The sequence below is a fragment of the Punica granatum genome, chromosome 6 (genome assembly GCF_007655135.1).
Source record: "Punica granatum isolate Tunisia-2019 chromosome 6, ASM765513v2, whole genome shotgun sequence".
NCBI lineage: Eukaryota > Viridiplantae > Streptophyta > Magnoliopsida > Myrtales > Lythraceae > Punica > Punica granatum.
This window is the reverse complement of record NC_045132.1, coordinates 27,931,801-27,948,262: the sequence shown is the minus strand read 5'-3', so window position 1 is coordinate 27,948,262 and position 16,462 is coordinate 27,931,801. Positions and strand designations below refer to the sequence as shown.

Genomic DNA, 16,462 nt, shown 5'->3' with positions numbered 1-16,462 from the left:
AATTGCCAATATTACGTGATGCAATGAAATTTGTATTTGGTTGAGCAATATGAGCATTACATGCCATGCACATTGAATTGAAGGGCCTATGTATCCGATCGAACCGTCAGAAATGTTTCATTTTTGTTGGGAAGGGAAGTGATTGGACAATTGCATTGCATGGAAGAAGTTTGGCTTGGGGCAGGGAAGTAATTAGTTATATATAAAAGAATACATATATTTATATATATCACATGTAAGAATTGCCAATATTACGTGATGCAATGGAATTTGTAATTGGTTGAGCGATATGAGCATTACATGCCATGCACATTACATTGAAGGGCCTATATAACCGATGGAACCGTTTGTTGGGAAGGGAGGTGATTGGACAATTGCATTTTTGGAAGAAATTTGGCTTGGGGAAATGGAATAACTTTTATATTTATTTAAAGTAAAAAAGGAGAAAAATTATATTACATTTTTATTATTATATAAAAGAAATTATTACGGGTCCATCTCCACCACCGAGCGATGGGGTGGATTTCCCTACTCACAGGATCCACCTCGTCTTTTTTTTTTAATTATATTTTAAACTTTTTTTATTTTCAAATTTTAAGTTTTTTAATATAAATATATAAACTTTTATTTGGTACGCCACTTGATATTCGAAAGTCTTACGAATTCGATTAATTTATGTTCAACGAGAATTCCATTAATTTTTTAATTTCATTTTTTATTTATCATTTAATGTAAGTATACAAACTATTCTTTTTTTAGCAACACCATCTAATATGTGAACGTCGAACCAATCTAATTAATATAGGTTCAAGTAGGATCCGTCCACTACGGAATAAATCTCTCTCCTATCACAACATGAAATCACCTAAAACCAACGAACGTAGGTAAAAGGCTAATTTTTATGTACCACCAATTTAAGTGGAATCTTTTTATTTAAGATTTTAGAAATATCCCTATATCGGTTAACACTATCTGCTGACCGAGACTAATTCTCACTTTATTGATTTAGCTGTAACGACGACACAAACTTTCAGTGGACAAACTTTTACCACTTTATCCCTGTTACGGATAAATTTTAAAATAAATGGACTATTTAAGGCCTCTTATATTATAGTCATGATGTTCTAATTAAATTATTGAAAAATCAAATTAAAAATTGAAGAAATTTTTTTCAATCTGTAACATCGCGCGGGTGACAGACCAGTATCTATGACAACCTAAACTGAAAGCCAAGGATCATGTATATCTATCCATATGCCGAAACATCTAAATCTATGAGAGATTTCTGTTGTTATAGGGTGTTTTAATATCTGCATGCCTTTTTTTTTTTGGGTTAAAATTTGGCATCGGCCATTCGCCGCCTAAGGGATCATTAATGCTTTGACATATTAAGTTGCGGCTGTGCTAGCGAATGTTCGAATATTAAAAAAATTATATAATTGCTTTTTGATAAATATTTTATCAAAATAATATAAATATAAAAATCTTAAACGGAGTATATAATAAGGGGCCTCCATCAAATCGCTTCGTAGGAGTCTAAGGAGTCTAAGCATTGTATACCCCCCCCCCCCCCCCCCCCCCCCCCCCCAAAAACATATAAGCATTGTCTTTAAATAATTCATCTTCATACTTCTAAGTTCTAATTGGATTATAATGTCTCTCATCCCATTATTGAAAATTATTTTTGGCTGGAAAGCGTGCTTTATAACGGAAAAAATAAATGGCGGGACTAGAGCGGTGAAAAAGCGAAAGGCGTAGGAAGAGAACGGCAAAAAAAAAATTAACAAAAGGCAGTGGAATTAAAATTCTTTTCTTTTTTTAATTTCTCTAAAATGCTAATGCTGGGCTGGTTTACATCAAATTGATTAACTGGTCAACATTTTCTGTTTGGGTTGAGCTGGACTTTGGGTCGTAACTCAAACGTAGCCGAAGAAGCAAAACAGAACCCAAATTAACCAAACCTTGGTTTTCTTGGGCCTTGAAAATGTGCATTCGGAAGGAAGAAATCCAGCAGCGCCCTTTTCGATAATAAATAATTCTTCTTCTAAAACAACCTGCCATGTAAATCCCATCCTACATCCAACCGATCCAATCCAAGTCAGCTGGCCGGGCTGGAACAATATATTTATTTGACAAAACCCGGATAATCTTCAAGTAAGGATCCATGCATTTTTAATCAGAAGCTATAGCAAAGTTGCAGTCGCCTCATGATGAGGAATTTCTTGATAGTATACTATATTATAGGAAAAATCATACGCTTAGTATTATACCTTTACTCACTTTTTCTATTTTCGTCCCATTTTTAATTTTATTTTAGTCATGCACTTTGTGTTACTTTTTTGTTTTTGTCTCTGTTTCCTTTGTTGTTAAGTTTGATGAGATGGACTACCATGGGCGGTCTCATTATCGACACATCAGCCAGCTCTTTTGTGTTTGACAAAATTAAGGACTCAGGTTGTCTAATTGCTGGAAAACCTTTTGATTACGAGTTCAACTTGAGAAGGATTTAATGAGATTAAAATCACAATAATTGTGAGGATAACGACATTGAGGTGCGATTTTGGGGATAGCCATTGGAGATCGAACACTGAGACCAAAATGGGAAGCCCAATCGTTCGCGACGCACAACAAAATGTTAGGGTGGCTGCTGGAGATAGTGGCCACGGTGCTTCCTAGGAGGTCATTTTCAGTTTTTTAATTTTTTTTTTTCTTCTTTTCAAGTTTTGTTTTGATCCATAGCCCACGTTTAGCCTTGAACACCTGCACAAGGGGAGATCGGGGATGGTGCCTGATCTCCCTTTTCGACGCTCAAGTCAATATGAGCTGTGAATATGGGGAAAATAATTAATTGTTGATCAACCCTAAAAATGTGTAACGTGCATATATTTATAGAGGATTTAGAGATAGATTACGTTACCACCATAACGAGATATTCGATATATTTTCATTTCTCATATCTCGATATATTAGAAAATGTATCTTGTTATTGTAGGAAATTCCTTATTATAACTATTACTTGATAGGCCCTCACGAATAGGCCTTATTGGGAGGACTGGACCATCGTGAATGACTAGATTGGACCTCGTTGGGCCTCGCCCGAGTCACTAGACCTCACGTGCCATATCGGGTCGGAGCCCGAAATCCTATCCATAACAATCTTTTATTGCACTATTTGAAAGGATCAAAATTAAAAAAAAAATCAAATTTCTAAAAATAAAAAAGAAAATCAAAGTATTTCTGATAAACTTGAAACTTTTAGGGCATGTTTATTTATGGAGAATTCTTCAATTTTCAAGAAATTTTTTCTAAAAATAGGAAAACTACAATGAATGCGTTTACTTATATTTAATTTATTAATTTTCCAAAGAAAATTTTCTTCTCAATCGGTCTCAATTGTATATAAATTAGATAAGCTTTTTTTTAGCTCTCTAGTTTTTCATTTGTCCATTATTTCCCTTTTTTATATTCTAATTAATAGCTTTCCTTTTCAATTGGCTTTTATATTTATAAATTTATTTTATATCATCTTTTTATGGTGATTACTCCAATTATTTTCATATTAGAAAATTTTCTAATTGAACTTTAGTAAGCATACTCTCATATTTTTTATGTGGAGAAATAAATTTAAAAAAGGAGATGAAAATTAGAGAAATTGAAAATCAATTTTCTAAAGGTAAACGAGCCCTTATTTTTCTTTTTTTATGTGAACCTTAGCATCCGAAAGTCCAGTTGAGCGCCAACTAATCCAGTCGAACATGATTGGCCCACTAAGGGATAAAGTTTTTCCAGCGTGAATATTCAACATTCACAAGGACTCGAATCCGAGACTTTACTTAAGCGAAGTAAGCGCCAAATCGCTTGAACCAATTCACATTATTGGAAAGTTAATCTTTCTAATCATGATACATACACGGGAGCTCCTCTTTAAAATTATATAATCCACAATGTTCTCGGGCAAATAATTTGATAATGAACTCACCAAAATATCCGTATGATACTTGTGGGAGTGGTTCGAGTATATTGACATACATATACACACACATATGTGTGTGTGTGTGGGTGTGTGGATGCGTGTGTAGATATGGATAAGATATAATGCAATGCGGAAAACGCATAGCATTGTGGAAAGATCTTTTTTTCTTCTCAAAAGAAACAAGTGGAGGGTTTTTTAAAGGTGGGGGTGGGGGGCCCGGTCATTGTTTTCGTGCCGAATACAAAACAAGAAACAGATAAGCCCATTCCCAGTCCCATCCTCAAATTAATTAATTAACCAAGGGAGGAGGAGCTGGTGGTCCCCAGGTGCTGCGTATATTTAATGACTAATGAATGACTTTGGTTGGAATGGATTTATCATACATACATGCATACATACATACGCATTCCTTACAACCTTATCCAAATGGCTTCATTATTATTATTATTATTATTTTTATTAATTATATAAACACTATATATTAGTAATAGTAACAGTAATAATAATATTTTCTTACATCTATATCTATATAATATATATAAGTCATTCATTGTTATTATTAATTTTATTAATTATATCAACGCTATATATGGTTATTATATATATAGTATCATGATGGATGTTATATTCCGCAGTTCATATTATCTCCTGTTGAAGTGAAATTCTTTTCTTCCCTCTAAAAAAAGGAAAAAGAAAAATACCGTAGGGTGTTTCGCTTTTCAAATCGCCGAGTGCATCCAAGTATCATGTCTCCACCGACTTATTCAATGATTGTTGCATATTATGGGATCAATAATATCCTCACTTGAGTCGTTTATATGTTTTTAAGTTAAAACAGCAGCCAAATTTATTTTTCAACTTGAAAGAGCATGGAGGAGGTTGCGATAGAAAAGGTGCCCGGGGCCCAGCTCGTGATGATCTAATTAGTGTTGTCGATTGTTAATCATCGTAGTTAATTAATCAATCTAATTAATTAATGGATAGGGGATGTGGATAATACATCAATCCGACCCAAATACCATTTACCAAGGCCACCAGTTTCCAAAACCAGACGCTGTGCTGCGCAATGCAACGCAAGGCCACTCAACGCCTGCTGGTTTTATTTTATTTTATTTTATTTTGGGCATTGGGGCCATCCATTAATCCATCCCTCAGGAATTGAGTAAATTAATGATTTAGTTCTTTAAAAATGCAAAAATGCATGTTATATCAAATCTGACCTCAAGAAATTTTCTACATTAAATTGAACCTTGAAAGATTAAATATACATCAAATCCGACATTCCGTCATAATGCTGTCAAAAAATAAATGAAAAAAAATCTAATTTAACATTGTTTGATTGTTTTCTTCTATTTTTTTTTCCATTTCTGTCTGGCTTATAAAAATTGTTTCCTATCATTCACTCACTTTTCTGTCTGAGGCGGAAAAAACTTCCTCCTCCTGGCGCGTCTTCCTCAATCGCTGGTGCTCTCGGCGTAGACTCATCAATCTCTGCCGCCGTAATCTCTCCATCACCTTCTCTCTCTCCTTGCCTCTAGCTTTCTATGCTTTGCCCTGCCTGATTGTATCGTGCGTCCATGCGAGCTTTTCTGCCACACCTCTATGTTCGAGGTCCATCTTATCCTCTCCATTTTCGCGTTGATTGCCACTCTTTCATTGCCGATTAGCTTTCTCTACCCAAAATGTGGATTTATGGGAGGATTTACGTCTTTCTTTTCAATGTTCAATTTTATGTAAAAAATTTCTTAAGGTTAAATTTGATGTACATTCAATCTCTCAATATTCAATTTGATGAAAAAAAAATCTCGAGGTCGAATTTGATGTACACTTAATCTTTTAAGGTTCAATTCGATGTAAAAAATTTCTTAAAATCGGATTTACTGTACACTTAATCTCTCAAGGTTTAATTTTATATAAAAAAAATTTTGAGATCATATTTGATATAACATATATTTTTGGAGGACCAAATCATTAATTTACTCCACGGGAATTCCATTTGTCTCCCTGTCGTCCAGTGCGTTTCTGCCACTGTCATTCATTTGAACTCGTCAGATGGCGCCGCTGTACAATTGCATGTAATCTCCTCCCTCTACTGTCAGCGAAGCGAAGCACCTGATCCTTGTCACTCTACTCGCTAATTTAAGGGACTGGCGTTGCTGGTGGGAGATCATTTCTAGTAATTTTTTACACAACATTTAATTCAATTTAATTAAGAAGCATTACGAAGATTACTCAGCACGTTTTTTTTTAAAGAAAAAAATTATCATCTTTTTTTTCTTTTCTTTTTTATGAATAGAAAATATAAGAAAATATGACGCTAATCAAAATAGTGCGCAAAGCAGAGTGGAGGGGACGGAAGGAAGAGAACGGGTGGGCGGGGTTTGTCCCTGCGTTTGTTTTCTCTTTCTGGTTTGAGGTTTGATTTGATTTGATTTGATTGATTTAGAATCTATTTATTTGCTTAATAAATAAAATCCCAAGTTATTATTAAATTAATAATTTTTGTTAGATATTCATACAAGAGCATACGACAGAAGAGAGGAGGGGGAAGGGGGTTTGGGTTTTACATAGCTATCTGTATATATAAAACATGGCCGTTTTCGGGATATTCTTGGGAAAACATGATTTGAATTTCGTATTTTTACTATTGTGATTCATTCTTGTTTATTTTTATTATATTTTAAATAAATTAATTTTACTTATAATATATTATATTATACTTTCGATGTATAAATAAACGAAAATAATAAATGTGTTCATATTACTATTTGGTCATATTAAATAAATAAAATTTTAATGATAAAGTAAATAATAAAGTTATAAAGTAATATAATAATAAATACTTCACTTAATTCTGGAGTAAATAATAATATATTAATATATACGTGTAATTAGCGATGACGTAAATAATATTAATATGCGTGTTTATTTTTCTATAAGTTTTACGACAAATTACATTTCATAAATTTCATTGTAAAATTGATTAGTAGTATACTCGATCAAGCGACTGATTTTCTCGCATACTACGTATCCCATTCTACTCTTTCCGATAAAATTTTCGAATTATTTATGCCTTTTAGTATTTATGGTATGGGTACATACGGACTCTATACTATCTATACTTACATTTTTTCTATATATTTTACTGAAAAAATAAGAAACATTAATTGATTTTGTCATATTTACTCAGTTGAAAGTTAAGTAATGTATAAATTTCAAATTATTTTTTATAAATTACAAAATGTGTTATTTTCTTGCTGCTTATCAAGTACATCTTAACTCTAACATTATTCGAAGAGAATGATTACTAAATTCATTAATTGATTCAATTTAATTTTCACAGACTAAATAATTATTATTATTCTATTATAGTTAAAAATGATTAATCTCACCTAATTTTTCTCCATCAACTATTATATATTAGATTAAATGTCATAATAATTTTTTTTATAATAATATCATTAATGATCGTACATAGTATTGGCATCACCCTAATTTATATAAGACGGAGCGAGAAGTCAGTGCGACTGAATCTCAAAAGACGTTCTTCTTTTCTTGCTTTGCGTTGCTTTTATCTTTGTCTCTCTCACACGCACTCTCTCTCTCTCTCTCTCTCTCTCTCACACACATATGATATGATATGATAATGATTGTATTATTACTGGGGCTGGGGCTGGGGCAGGGGCAGGGCCGCGGGGGGCGTTCTGTGGAAAATCTGAGAGACGTCGTCGACGTCGATAACGGAAATTCTCTAGAGGAGTAGGGTTTGGGTTTCTTCTCTGGTTCTGTTCTGTTCGGTTGGGTGTATGAGAATATCTTCTTCTCCAAGGAAAAGGAAAGTAATCTGCCTGCCTGCCTGCCTGCCTGCCATGAGTAAATCCGCGTTCAAGGACTCCCTCAAAGCTCTCGAAGCTAATATCCAGCATGCCAATACTCTGTATGTACACACATACACTCTCTCTCTGGAATTTTAGCTGAAGCGTTATTAATTATGTCCGGTCACTGATGACTGATGTCCAATGTGTTTGTGGCCGTGCTCCTGTGATTTTCTGCTCCTCACTTACTCGCTCATCGTCTCTCTGACTCTCGATTACCCAGGTGCTTGTTGAGGAATTTCTTCCCCCTAAAACAAAATCTGTGATTTTGAGCTAAAAAATAAAATAAAATTTTACTGACGGCTTGGTTTGTGTAGCCAAAATTGGCCAATTGATTTTTCCCGGGGCATCTCTGTTGGTGTGGTGTAGCTGAAGCACTTTAGATGCTATGCCTTTGTTTGTTTTTCCGACTTTTGGAGCTCTTAAGGAAGGCTGACTGACTGTTGGTTTGGTAAGGTGGATGTATCATTGCTTGGAGTTATAACGGCACGGCTGTACGCGTGGGAGTTGTTTTCACCAGGTTGTGTCTAGGGATTTCCTTGGCATTTCTAAAATCTATTACCATTTCATGAAAGAAGCCATTTTGGTCTGGAATCCCTTTGTATGTATGTGCATGCTGTGATTCAGCAGTTATATCCGTTGGTTAGCCCTTGGAACTTTTCTTTTCAAAAATGGCTTCTTTTAAGGGGGAATTCTTGGACCTTAATATCTTCATCATCGACTTGGAAGGCACAAGTTTCTGTCCTATTTCCTATCGAGCAGATCATTCTATATTTATATCTTGATCCCAACAATTCTTTTTACAATTGTGACGGGGTTTGTCATTCTTGTTCTTCTATTGCCAGGGCATTGGACTATCCAAGAGACAATGGAGCGTGCCTTCAGATGAGACTGTCCTTCAGTCCAGTTGCTCACTTGTTTCTCTTTCTGGTCCAGTGGACTGATTGTCACCTTGCTGGTGCACTTGGTTTGCTAAGAATTCTTATATATATGGTGCGCTTTGAATTCATTCTTTGTTCTTTATGTATAGATGTAGTCCTGCATTTTGTACTCGGTATACTATAATCTGTGCATCCTGTAACTTGAGAGTGGGGTGATTCATAGTGGTTAACCGTGTGGGGATTGGTGCAGACCTATGCAGATGGCAAGACCACCATGTCTGTTTATGAGAGGAAAGCAACCATCAGAGACTTTGATGGTGAGAAACCTCTTTGCAACTTAAATATCAGCGGCCTTGCTGTGATGCTAATATGTTCTGTTTATCCAAGTCGGTGGGACTGACAGATTCTGTTCATATGATCAGCGGTCATATTTCCTTCGCTATTGCAACTTCAAAAAGGCATTACAGACTTGGAAGAACGGAAGCAGAGAAAGGTTTGTTCTAGTCGGTACAGAAAGAGGGAAGACATTCCTCGGGACAGACTTTCTCAACTTGACTTAGAAAGGGAAGAAGAGTGTGGAATTTGCTTGGAGACCACTCTCAGAGTTGTGCTGCCAAACTGCTGCCATTCTTTGTGTTTGAAGTGCTACCATAACTGGTCAGTTTCTCTTTCCCTTTTCCTGCTCATCAGAGAAACTCTGTTCCCACGTTTATCATGGTTTTTCCAATTCAAGGTCAATAAAAAGCCGGCTGGTTGTGATGCTAACCTGTCCTGCAGTGTTGGGGAATGCTGTAGCACTCTTTTGGCTTCAACATTGACAATATTTTAATTCGGGTTCTCTCAGGCACAGTCGATCTCAGTCATGCCCGTTCTGCCGGGACAGTCTCAAAAGAGTAAACTCAGATGACCTTTGGATCTGCACAGATGAGCAAGACGTGGTGGATCTGCCTACAATTTTGGAGGAGGATCGACAGAGGCTGTTCATGTACGTTGATAAATTGCCACTCGTGGTTCCAGATACCGTGTTAGTTCCGTATGGTGCTTCCCATTATAGGTGATGTGCATACTTCTTAGAAACGCATATGTACAGAGGTAGCTTGTATTTAATTAAGACTCGTCAGCTGGAGATGTTGAAACGCTCTTTCAACGTCTTCAATGGAAAAACATGTATAGTATACGCCCAACTTTTGACTTGAAGTTGGCCACCAAAGCAGCTTCCCTTTTTTATAATCCTATATATGAACGTGCGAGTTGGTAAGGGACATAACTTTGTCCCCTAAACTAAGGCTCCCGTCGCAAAGATTCAAGGACATACTCATTTCATAAAACAGAACACGTCACACACACTAGTCGGTAGATCATGAGATTTGAGGAAGAATTGTTCTTGGATGACAAGAAAATGCTCTCTCTCTCTCTCTCTCTCTATATATATATATATATATAAATCAATGGTCAAATATATGTGGAAACTTTACTAAGAATAGATCATTATAAAATTTGGGAGTATTGACATTATTATGTTCCTTATTTGAGAATTTCGTATTCGTTTGAATACAATGGAAATGAATTTACTAAATATAAATGGATGGACGCCAGATCAGATATTTTTGACTTCATGAATCGCATTATTGTCTGCGGATCTGCATGTACTCGGCGTAATATCGAGGGTGACTTTCATCCGGGTGCCCCATATAGGCGTATCCTCCATGGCTAGAGATGTCTAGACCCGCCATTTCCTCTTCGGCAGAAATCCGCAGAATCTTGAGTTTGTGAAGTGCAAAGAAGAGAGGACCCATGGTTGCACTCACCCATCCGATGATCACCACAACCTCCACCACTTGGGCTGCAAGAAGGCCCCATCCCCCGCCCATGAACAGTCCATAGGGCCGGGACACACCACTCTCCCCAGAGTTGTACGCTTGAACCACGAACTCCTCCTTCGCAAACAGGCCCGTGAAGATCAGGCCCCATGTGCCGCATCCCCCGTGGAGCTGGGTCGCCTCCAGTGGGTCGTCAAACCTGAGCTTCAGGGCCACGATGTTGAGCCCAATTAGGACCCAGGCTGAGACAAAACCGCACACAATGGCAGCCCAAGGCTCCACCACTGAGCAGCCGGAGGTTATGGCGACGAACCCGCCTAGGACGCCGTTGCACACATCGAGTGCGTCCCAGTGGCCCACGAGCAGGCGCCTGCCAAATAGGGTCACGATCCCAGCCGTGGACCCGGCAAGGGTGGTGGTGACAGCAGTCCGGCCCACGCCGGTCCAGTTCCCTTGGTCAGTAGTGCTTGGGTAAGGCACGAGTATCTTGTCGTACGAACCAGGGTTGAACCCGAACCACCCGAACCACAGGAGGAACGTGCCGAGCACGACGAGGGTAGCGTTGTGGCCCCTCATTGGCACGGCCTTACCAAAGGCATCGAACCGGCCCACTCTCGGGCCTTCGATCAAAGAGCCCCAGAGCCCAGCAACCCCGCCCACTAAATGGACCACCCCGCTGCCGGCAAAGTCAATGGCGCCCGACCCAAGGAAGGGGCTGGTGGAGCTGGGGCTGAGCCACCCGCTGGAGGACCAGACCCAGTGGGCCACAATGGGGTAAACGAAGCCCGTGAGGAAGAAGGAGAAGACAAGGTAAGCGCTGAACTGGGTGCGCTCAGCGATGGAGCCGCTGGTGATGCCGGCGACGGCGATGGCGAAGGCCCACTGGTAGAGGAAGTAGCTGTAGTCGTAGGTGGCGTTGGGGACGTCCTTGAGGGCGAAGAAAAAGGTGCCGATGAAGGGGTTGGAGTCTCCGAAGGCGAAGGCGAAGCCGAAGAGGTAGTAGGAGATGCTGCCGACGACAGCGTCAACGACGTTAGTGAGCATGATGTTCATGGCATTCTTGGCGCGGACTGAGCCAGCGCAGAGCATGGCGAAGCCGAGCTGCATTACGAACACCAGGTATGCTGAGAAGAGGAGGTAGATGGTGTTGATGGAGTCGGTCACGCTCGTCTCCCACGAGACCTCCATCGATCGTCACTGTCCCTCCGGAGCGGAGCCTGTCCGGTCGTGTGGTGTGGGGATCTGGATAAAGAAACAGAGGCAGAGAGGTCGGGGATAGGAAGAATGGTGGGGCTCAGGTCTGGATTGAGACCAGATTCTTTTCTTTTCTTTGCGTGTGTGCGCGCGAGAGAGAGTGTGAGAGAGACTGGAAGGTTACCTTGCGTTGTGTTGCGTTGAATGGTAGCTGGTGAGCAAAACATTTTACATTACCGGTTGGAATGAATTTGTATGGAGCCAATTCATTCAGCAACTCGTGCTGGTCAGGTCAACTCTGGTTCTTACTGTCTCACTCACTCACTCACTCCCCCAACCCTTGATTGTGGAAGAAGATTATGAAATGCCGCTATTCATTCGTTTCAATTGTCTCGAGTTCGCTGGATCACTGCAAAATCACCCTATTCGTTTCGATTGCCTCGGGTTAATAATCTATATATATATATATATGCTTTTCCAGCTTACTCTCTAACGAAGTATCAATCTCTCTTCTTCTTCTTCTTCTTCTTCACCTCCTGTTTCTGAGGAGATTCTCGCCTGGCTTTTTAGTCCCAATGAGGCGGCCTTCTCTCTATTATTTTATTACAGGAAGGTGCCTAAGCCCATGCGGGCGGTGGACCCAAATATACGAGAAAGTCCTTTTCTATGATATGGTTCCATTTCACAGGCTAATAAGAATTTTTTTGATGTTTGATATTTTAATTTTTAGTATGTAAGCAAAGAGTTAATCATTAAAATAATTCATTGTATCAAAAAATAATATATTTATTTATGTGTCTTGTAATATAATCTTAGGTGCTATTACCGTTGCACCCGAGGCTCTCTGCATATATTGTATGGGCTTTTTTTTTATTCCACCTGCGATCGAAATCCTTAAGCTGTATTGCATTGCATTGCATTGCATTCTGTACATGAAATGAAACAATTGAGAATCGTTCTGAATCTGAATGTACTATTAATTAATCCCTTTCCTTTTTGGGCCATGACATGTTATAGTCAGCTGAGCTGGTCTTGATTAATATACTCACAAGTCTCTGTTATATTGGTTTCTTTCTTTCTTTCTTCCACCTCTCAAACTTGAGAACCCCCATCTTCCCAATCAGGGAAGATGGGAACCCAAAAAGTAGCGTAGCAGGGGAGGGAAATAATGCAAACACCAGACACAGAAGCAAACGAGAGAATTAAATACGAAATTAATAGGAGGACCGGCATGATCTTTAGCTTATTGATCTCCACATATCAATGATCTGTCTACTCGGAGTAGCTAGATGAAATTTCAGATAAGCATGCATTGCCCAACATTTTTATAAAAGATGCATGCCATGCCATCAGAGCGTGCATGAGCTTAACTAATCTTTGTCTAATAATGTGTCGTGACTAAGGTCTTCAATGAATCGTCCTATTGAAGCGAACGAAGATCCGCCTTCCATCACGGCCTTCCTAGCTAAATCCTTCATCGCCTTCACCTTCTTCGCCACCTCCTTCTCACCATCCATCAAGCATCTCACCGCTCTCTCTATCTCGTCCGCCGCCACAATCTCCGGCGCACTATCCCGATAATCCAATCTCAGCTCCACTGCTAATCCCAGTTCCTTAACCATCCTAAATGCATTTAACTGCTGCTCCGCGTACTTGGGCCAGGTTGCAGTCGGGACGCCATGCCAGAGGCTCTCCACTATCGAGTTCCAACCGCAGTGAGACACGAAGCCTCCGATGGCCGGATGGGCAAGTACCTCCACCTGTGGGGCCCACCCGCACACGACCCCTCTCCCTCTAGTCCTCTCCAGGAACCCTTCTGGGAGGATCATCCTAGTTTCCGAATCGGCAGGATTATTATTCTTGGCGCCCTTCTCCGAGTCCGAGGAGAGGCGCAGGGACCACAAGAAGCTCTTCCCACTCTGCTCGAGTGCGACCGCAATCTCTCTTGCCTGGGCCTCTCCGAAAGTCCCCGCGCTCCCAAAGCACAAGAACACCACGGAAGATGAAGGCTGCTCGTCGAGCCACTTCCAGATGTCGTCCCACTGGATCCAGTCTAAAGCAGGATGGGGAAAGCCCTTGAGATTGAGCACTGGCCCGATGTTGTAGACCCGAAGCAGCGAGCTGAAATCAGACGGCTCCAGCTCCGCGAATGTGTTTACAAGGATGCCATCACACTCTCTGAATCCTCGAGCAAGCTTGATATAAGCTGAGTAACCTCCGTGCTCTCCGTCGAATAAGGCCCCGGGGAGAACAGACACCGGAACAGGGTTGACAAACCCTGGAAGCAGCAACTCGGGATCTGAACTCTTCAGGAACTCTCTCTGGGACCGTTCGTGATGATTTGGGAGCTCAAGCATGAGACCAAGGAACCCCGCGTTGGAAGTCAGGTAAATGTAGGACGGAAGGCCGAACTCTTTGGCCACACTGATCATGGACTCGCAGAAGAAATCGAGGACGACGCCCGCGACCGAATCGGAGCGGCTGGAGCTGGAAACGATCTCTCCGACAACTCCTCGAACATGGGGTACATGGCTTTCTATGTACGCCGTGATGAAGTGCTCCACGGACTTGAGCAGTTCAGGCGGAGGAGGGTCTACGTGAGGCAGGTCGATGAGGGTGATTCGGGGCTGAGAGGAGAGTATGGAGTTAGCGTATGAATCGAGGTGAGCTGCGAAGGGTGCTTTAATGGCTAGGACAGTGATGAAGAGCCGCTCGTCGTGATCGAGCAAACGGACAGTGAATTCGAGGGTCGAGACCAGGTGACCGATTCCGGGTGCTGGGATGAAAATGAGCTCTAACTTCTTCATCACGTTCGATCTTGGGAAATTATCTTCCTTGAACTGCTAGACTAGTAGTAAGTCCAACAAAACGATAGTATTGTATATAGTATTGAATGGACTGGCTAAATCGCATATAATATCATATGATATTTTAAGATGGGGAAGTTTTTATGGCGCCGGCCGATCCCTTCCTCTTGGGAAACTCATGATAAGATTAAGATTCCCATTGGGTTGGGATTTCGAGCTCTCTTTTTTTTGGTGAATGGGTTTCCAGCTGTCATGTATATGATGATAATGAGAGCTTTGATTGAAAGAAAAACTTTAATCATAGTTTGTTTAGTAGTAAAAGGCCCCCACCCACAACTGCCTCCCACTTCGGAAGTCATACTTTATTACCTTAAAAACTCGTCCCAAACTCATGAAGATATTAAAATCCTAAAATACCCTTAGTCATTTATTAGATTTACAAAATAATCTATTGTAATTCAAAACTCTTCTCTTCTCATTCTTCAGTTTAGGTTTTAGTGAATTGTTCCTAGTTACTAAAAGTTAGGTTAGAGATAAATTTTTATTCTTCTTTTGTTGGATTGAGGAGCATCGACTTCATTTTTTTATGCTATTAATGAAACTCGAGTCATGAAACAATTTAGGAATTGATGTTAATTTAGATGATATTTTTATTTCTGTAACTAGTGTAATTAATTATACGTTTTGTTGTTACGGCTAATTCAAGTCCTTTTATAATAGTCATGAATATATTAATGGGTCAATAATAGGTTCTCGGTGGAAACTCGTTAACTTAGTGGGAATGGTTTGAAAATTTTCCTATAAATCCTTAACAGGTTTGGAGACCGATCCTTTTTAGAGGGTTTGGGAAAATATCAGTCGTCCCAGACCCTGTCCATGAACATCACCTAAAGGAAAGAGAGATGATGAAGTAAGGGCAGACGTCACATATATAACTCTAATGATGATGATGATGATGAAGGAGAAGATGTGTAGATAATAGATATCGGCTAAGGCCCACAAGAAACTGGGCTGCAGCTAAGCGGCCCAAATCTGTGGGTCGCGCGCAACGCTATCAAAGCTTCTGGCGATACAATTTTTAGCTTAATTATAAGGCTACTCGTACGTAATGCCTTTGTATGGCGGGGAAAGCTTAACTATTATTATTTTATAGAACTAGCCGTAGCCCACCCAACGGCAACGGCAACGGCAACATATCGGAAGCTTATTCGGTCCCGTCCGAAGGCCTAAATGAACACAATTTAAAGTACACACAATAAATTGTACTCTAAAGCCCTTAACTCCAGTCAATTGTGTTGTATCTTATAGTCGAATGTGTTCGTTTTAGAATGATACAGGACGGAACAGATAAATTTCCCAACATATCTATGGAAATTGAGAATGAGAACGAACAGGCACAGGCAAACAGACAGACAGACAGACAGACAGGCAATGCAACAACGACCGTTTGCACGACCGTAAAGGCCCTTCCAACCCCAAAATAGGATATTTCCAATTTTCCATCATCAGGTACATGTGAAAATGGGTAGATTTGAGTGGTTTTTTTTTTTTAAAAATATTTTGGTCTCTGTTTAGTTGGATCGATTTTTTAGAACATAAGAATTGCCCTCAAACCATTTAGGAGTATGAAAAACCGTTCGCCCATGATTTCAATATTTTGGGGACTGAAAGTGAAAAAACATTGTAAGACAAATTGAGGAAATTTTTAAAATGATCAAGAATGACAAAGAAAAAAGAGTGACATTCTTCTTTTTTTTCCACACAAATGAATTAATTCGTATAATAACATCACAACTTAATAATTTCTCAAAAAATTGAACAATCTATCGATGATTTTAGTAAAAATATATATAAAGATGTGTATATTTTTCAGGTGAATACGGGTACCGTCATGATTTTTGGTCGGTCTCCA

The 16,462-nt window shown here is 39.6% G+C and overlaps 3 protein-coding genes across 4 annotated transcripts; 1 reads left to right on the top strand and 2 right to left on the bottom strand.

The window, feature by feature from the left end:
- Nucleotides 1-7,563: 7,563 nt before the first annotated feature.
- Nucleotides 7,564-10,010, top strand: LOC116210264 (E3 ubiquitin-protein ligase AIRP2-like). 2 transcript variants are annotated; one of them, XM_031544112.1, is made up of 6 exons: nt 7,564-7,910; nt 8,305-8,368; nt 8,694-8,841; nt 8,980-9,046; nt 9,152-9,386; nt 9,574-10,010. In XM_031544112.1, exons 1-6 carry the CDS (start codon nt 7,898-7,900, stop codon nt 9,785-9,787), a joined length of 741 nt encoding a protein of 246 aa, XP_031399972.1. In that variant the 5' UTR covers nt 7,564-7,897; the 3' UTR covers nt 9,788-10,010. The 2 variants fall into 2 exon arrangements, with proteins under 2 accessions (XP_031399972.1, XP_031399971.1); XM_031544111.1 differs by lacking the exon at nt 8,305-8,368 and having other exon boundaries at nt 7,580-7,910.
- A 204-nt stretch (nt 10,011-10,214) lies between these two features.
- On the bottom strand, nt 10,215-12,145 carry LOC116210263 (ammonium transporter 1 member 3-like). The gene has a single exon (XM_031544110.1). It carries the CDS (start codon nt 11,735-11,737, stop codon nt 10,355-10,357), a length of 1,383 nt encoding a protein of 460 aa, XP_031399970.1. The 5' UTR covers nt 11,738-12,145; the 3' UTR covers nt 10,215-10,354.
- A 784-nt stretch (nt 12,146-12,929) lies between these two features.
- Nucleotides 12,930-14,786, bottom strand: LOC116210262 (UDP-glycosyltransferase 71K1-like). Its single transcript, XM_031544109.1, has one exon. The coding sequence runs from the start codon at nt 14,548-14,550 to the stop codon at nt 13,114-13,116; it is 1,437 nt and encodes a 478-aa protein (XP_031399969.1). The 5' UTR covers nt 14,551-14,786; the 3' UTR covers nt 12,930-13,113.
- Nucleotides 14,787-16,462: the final 1,676 nt, after the last annotated feature.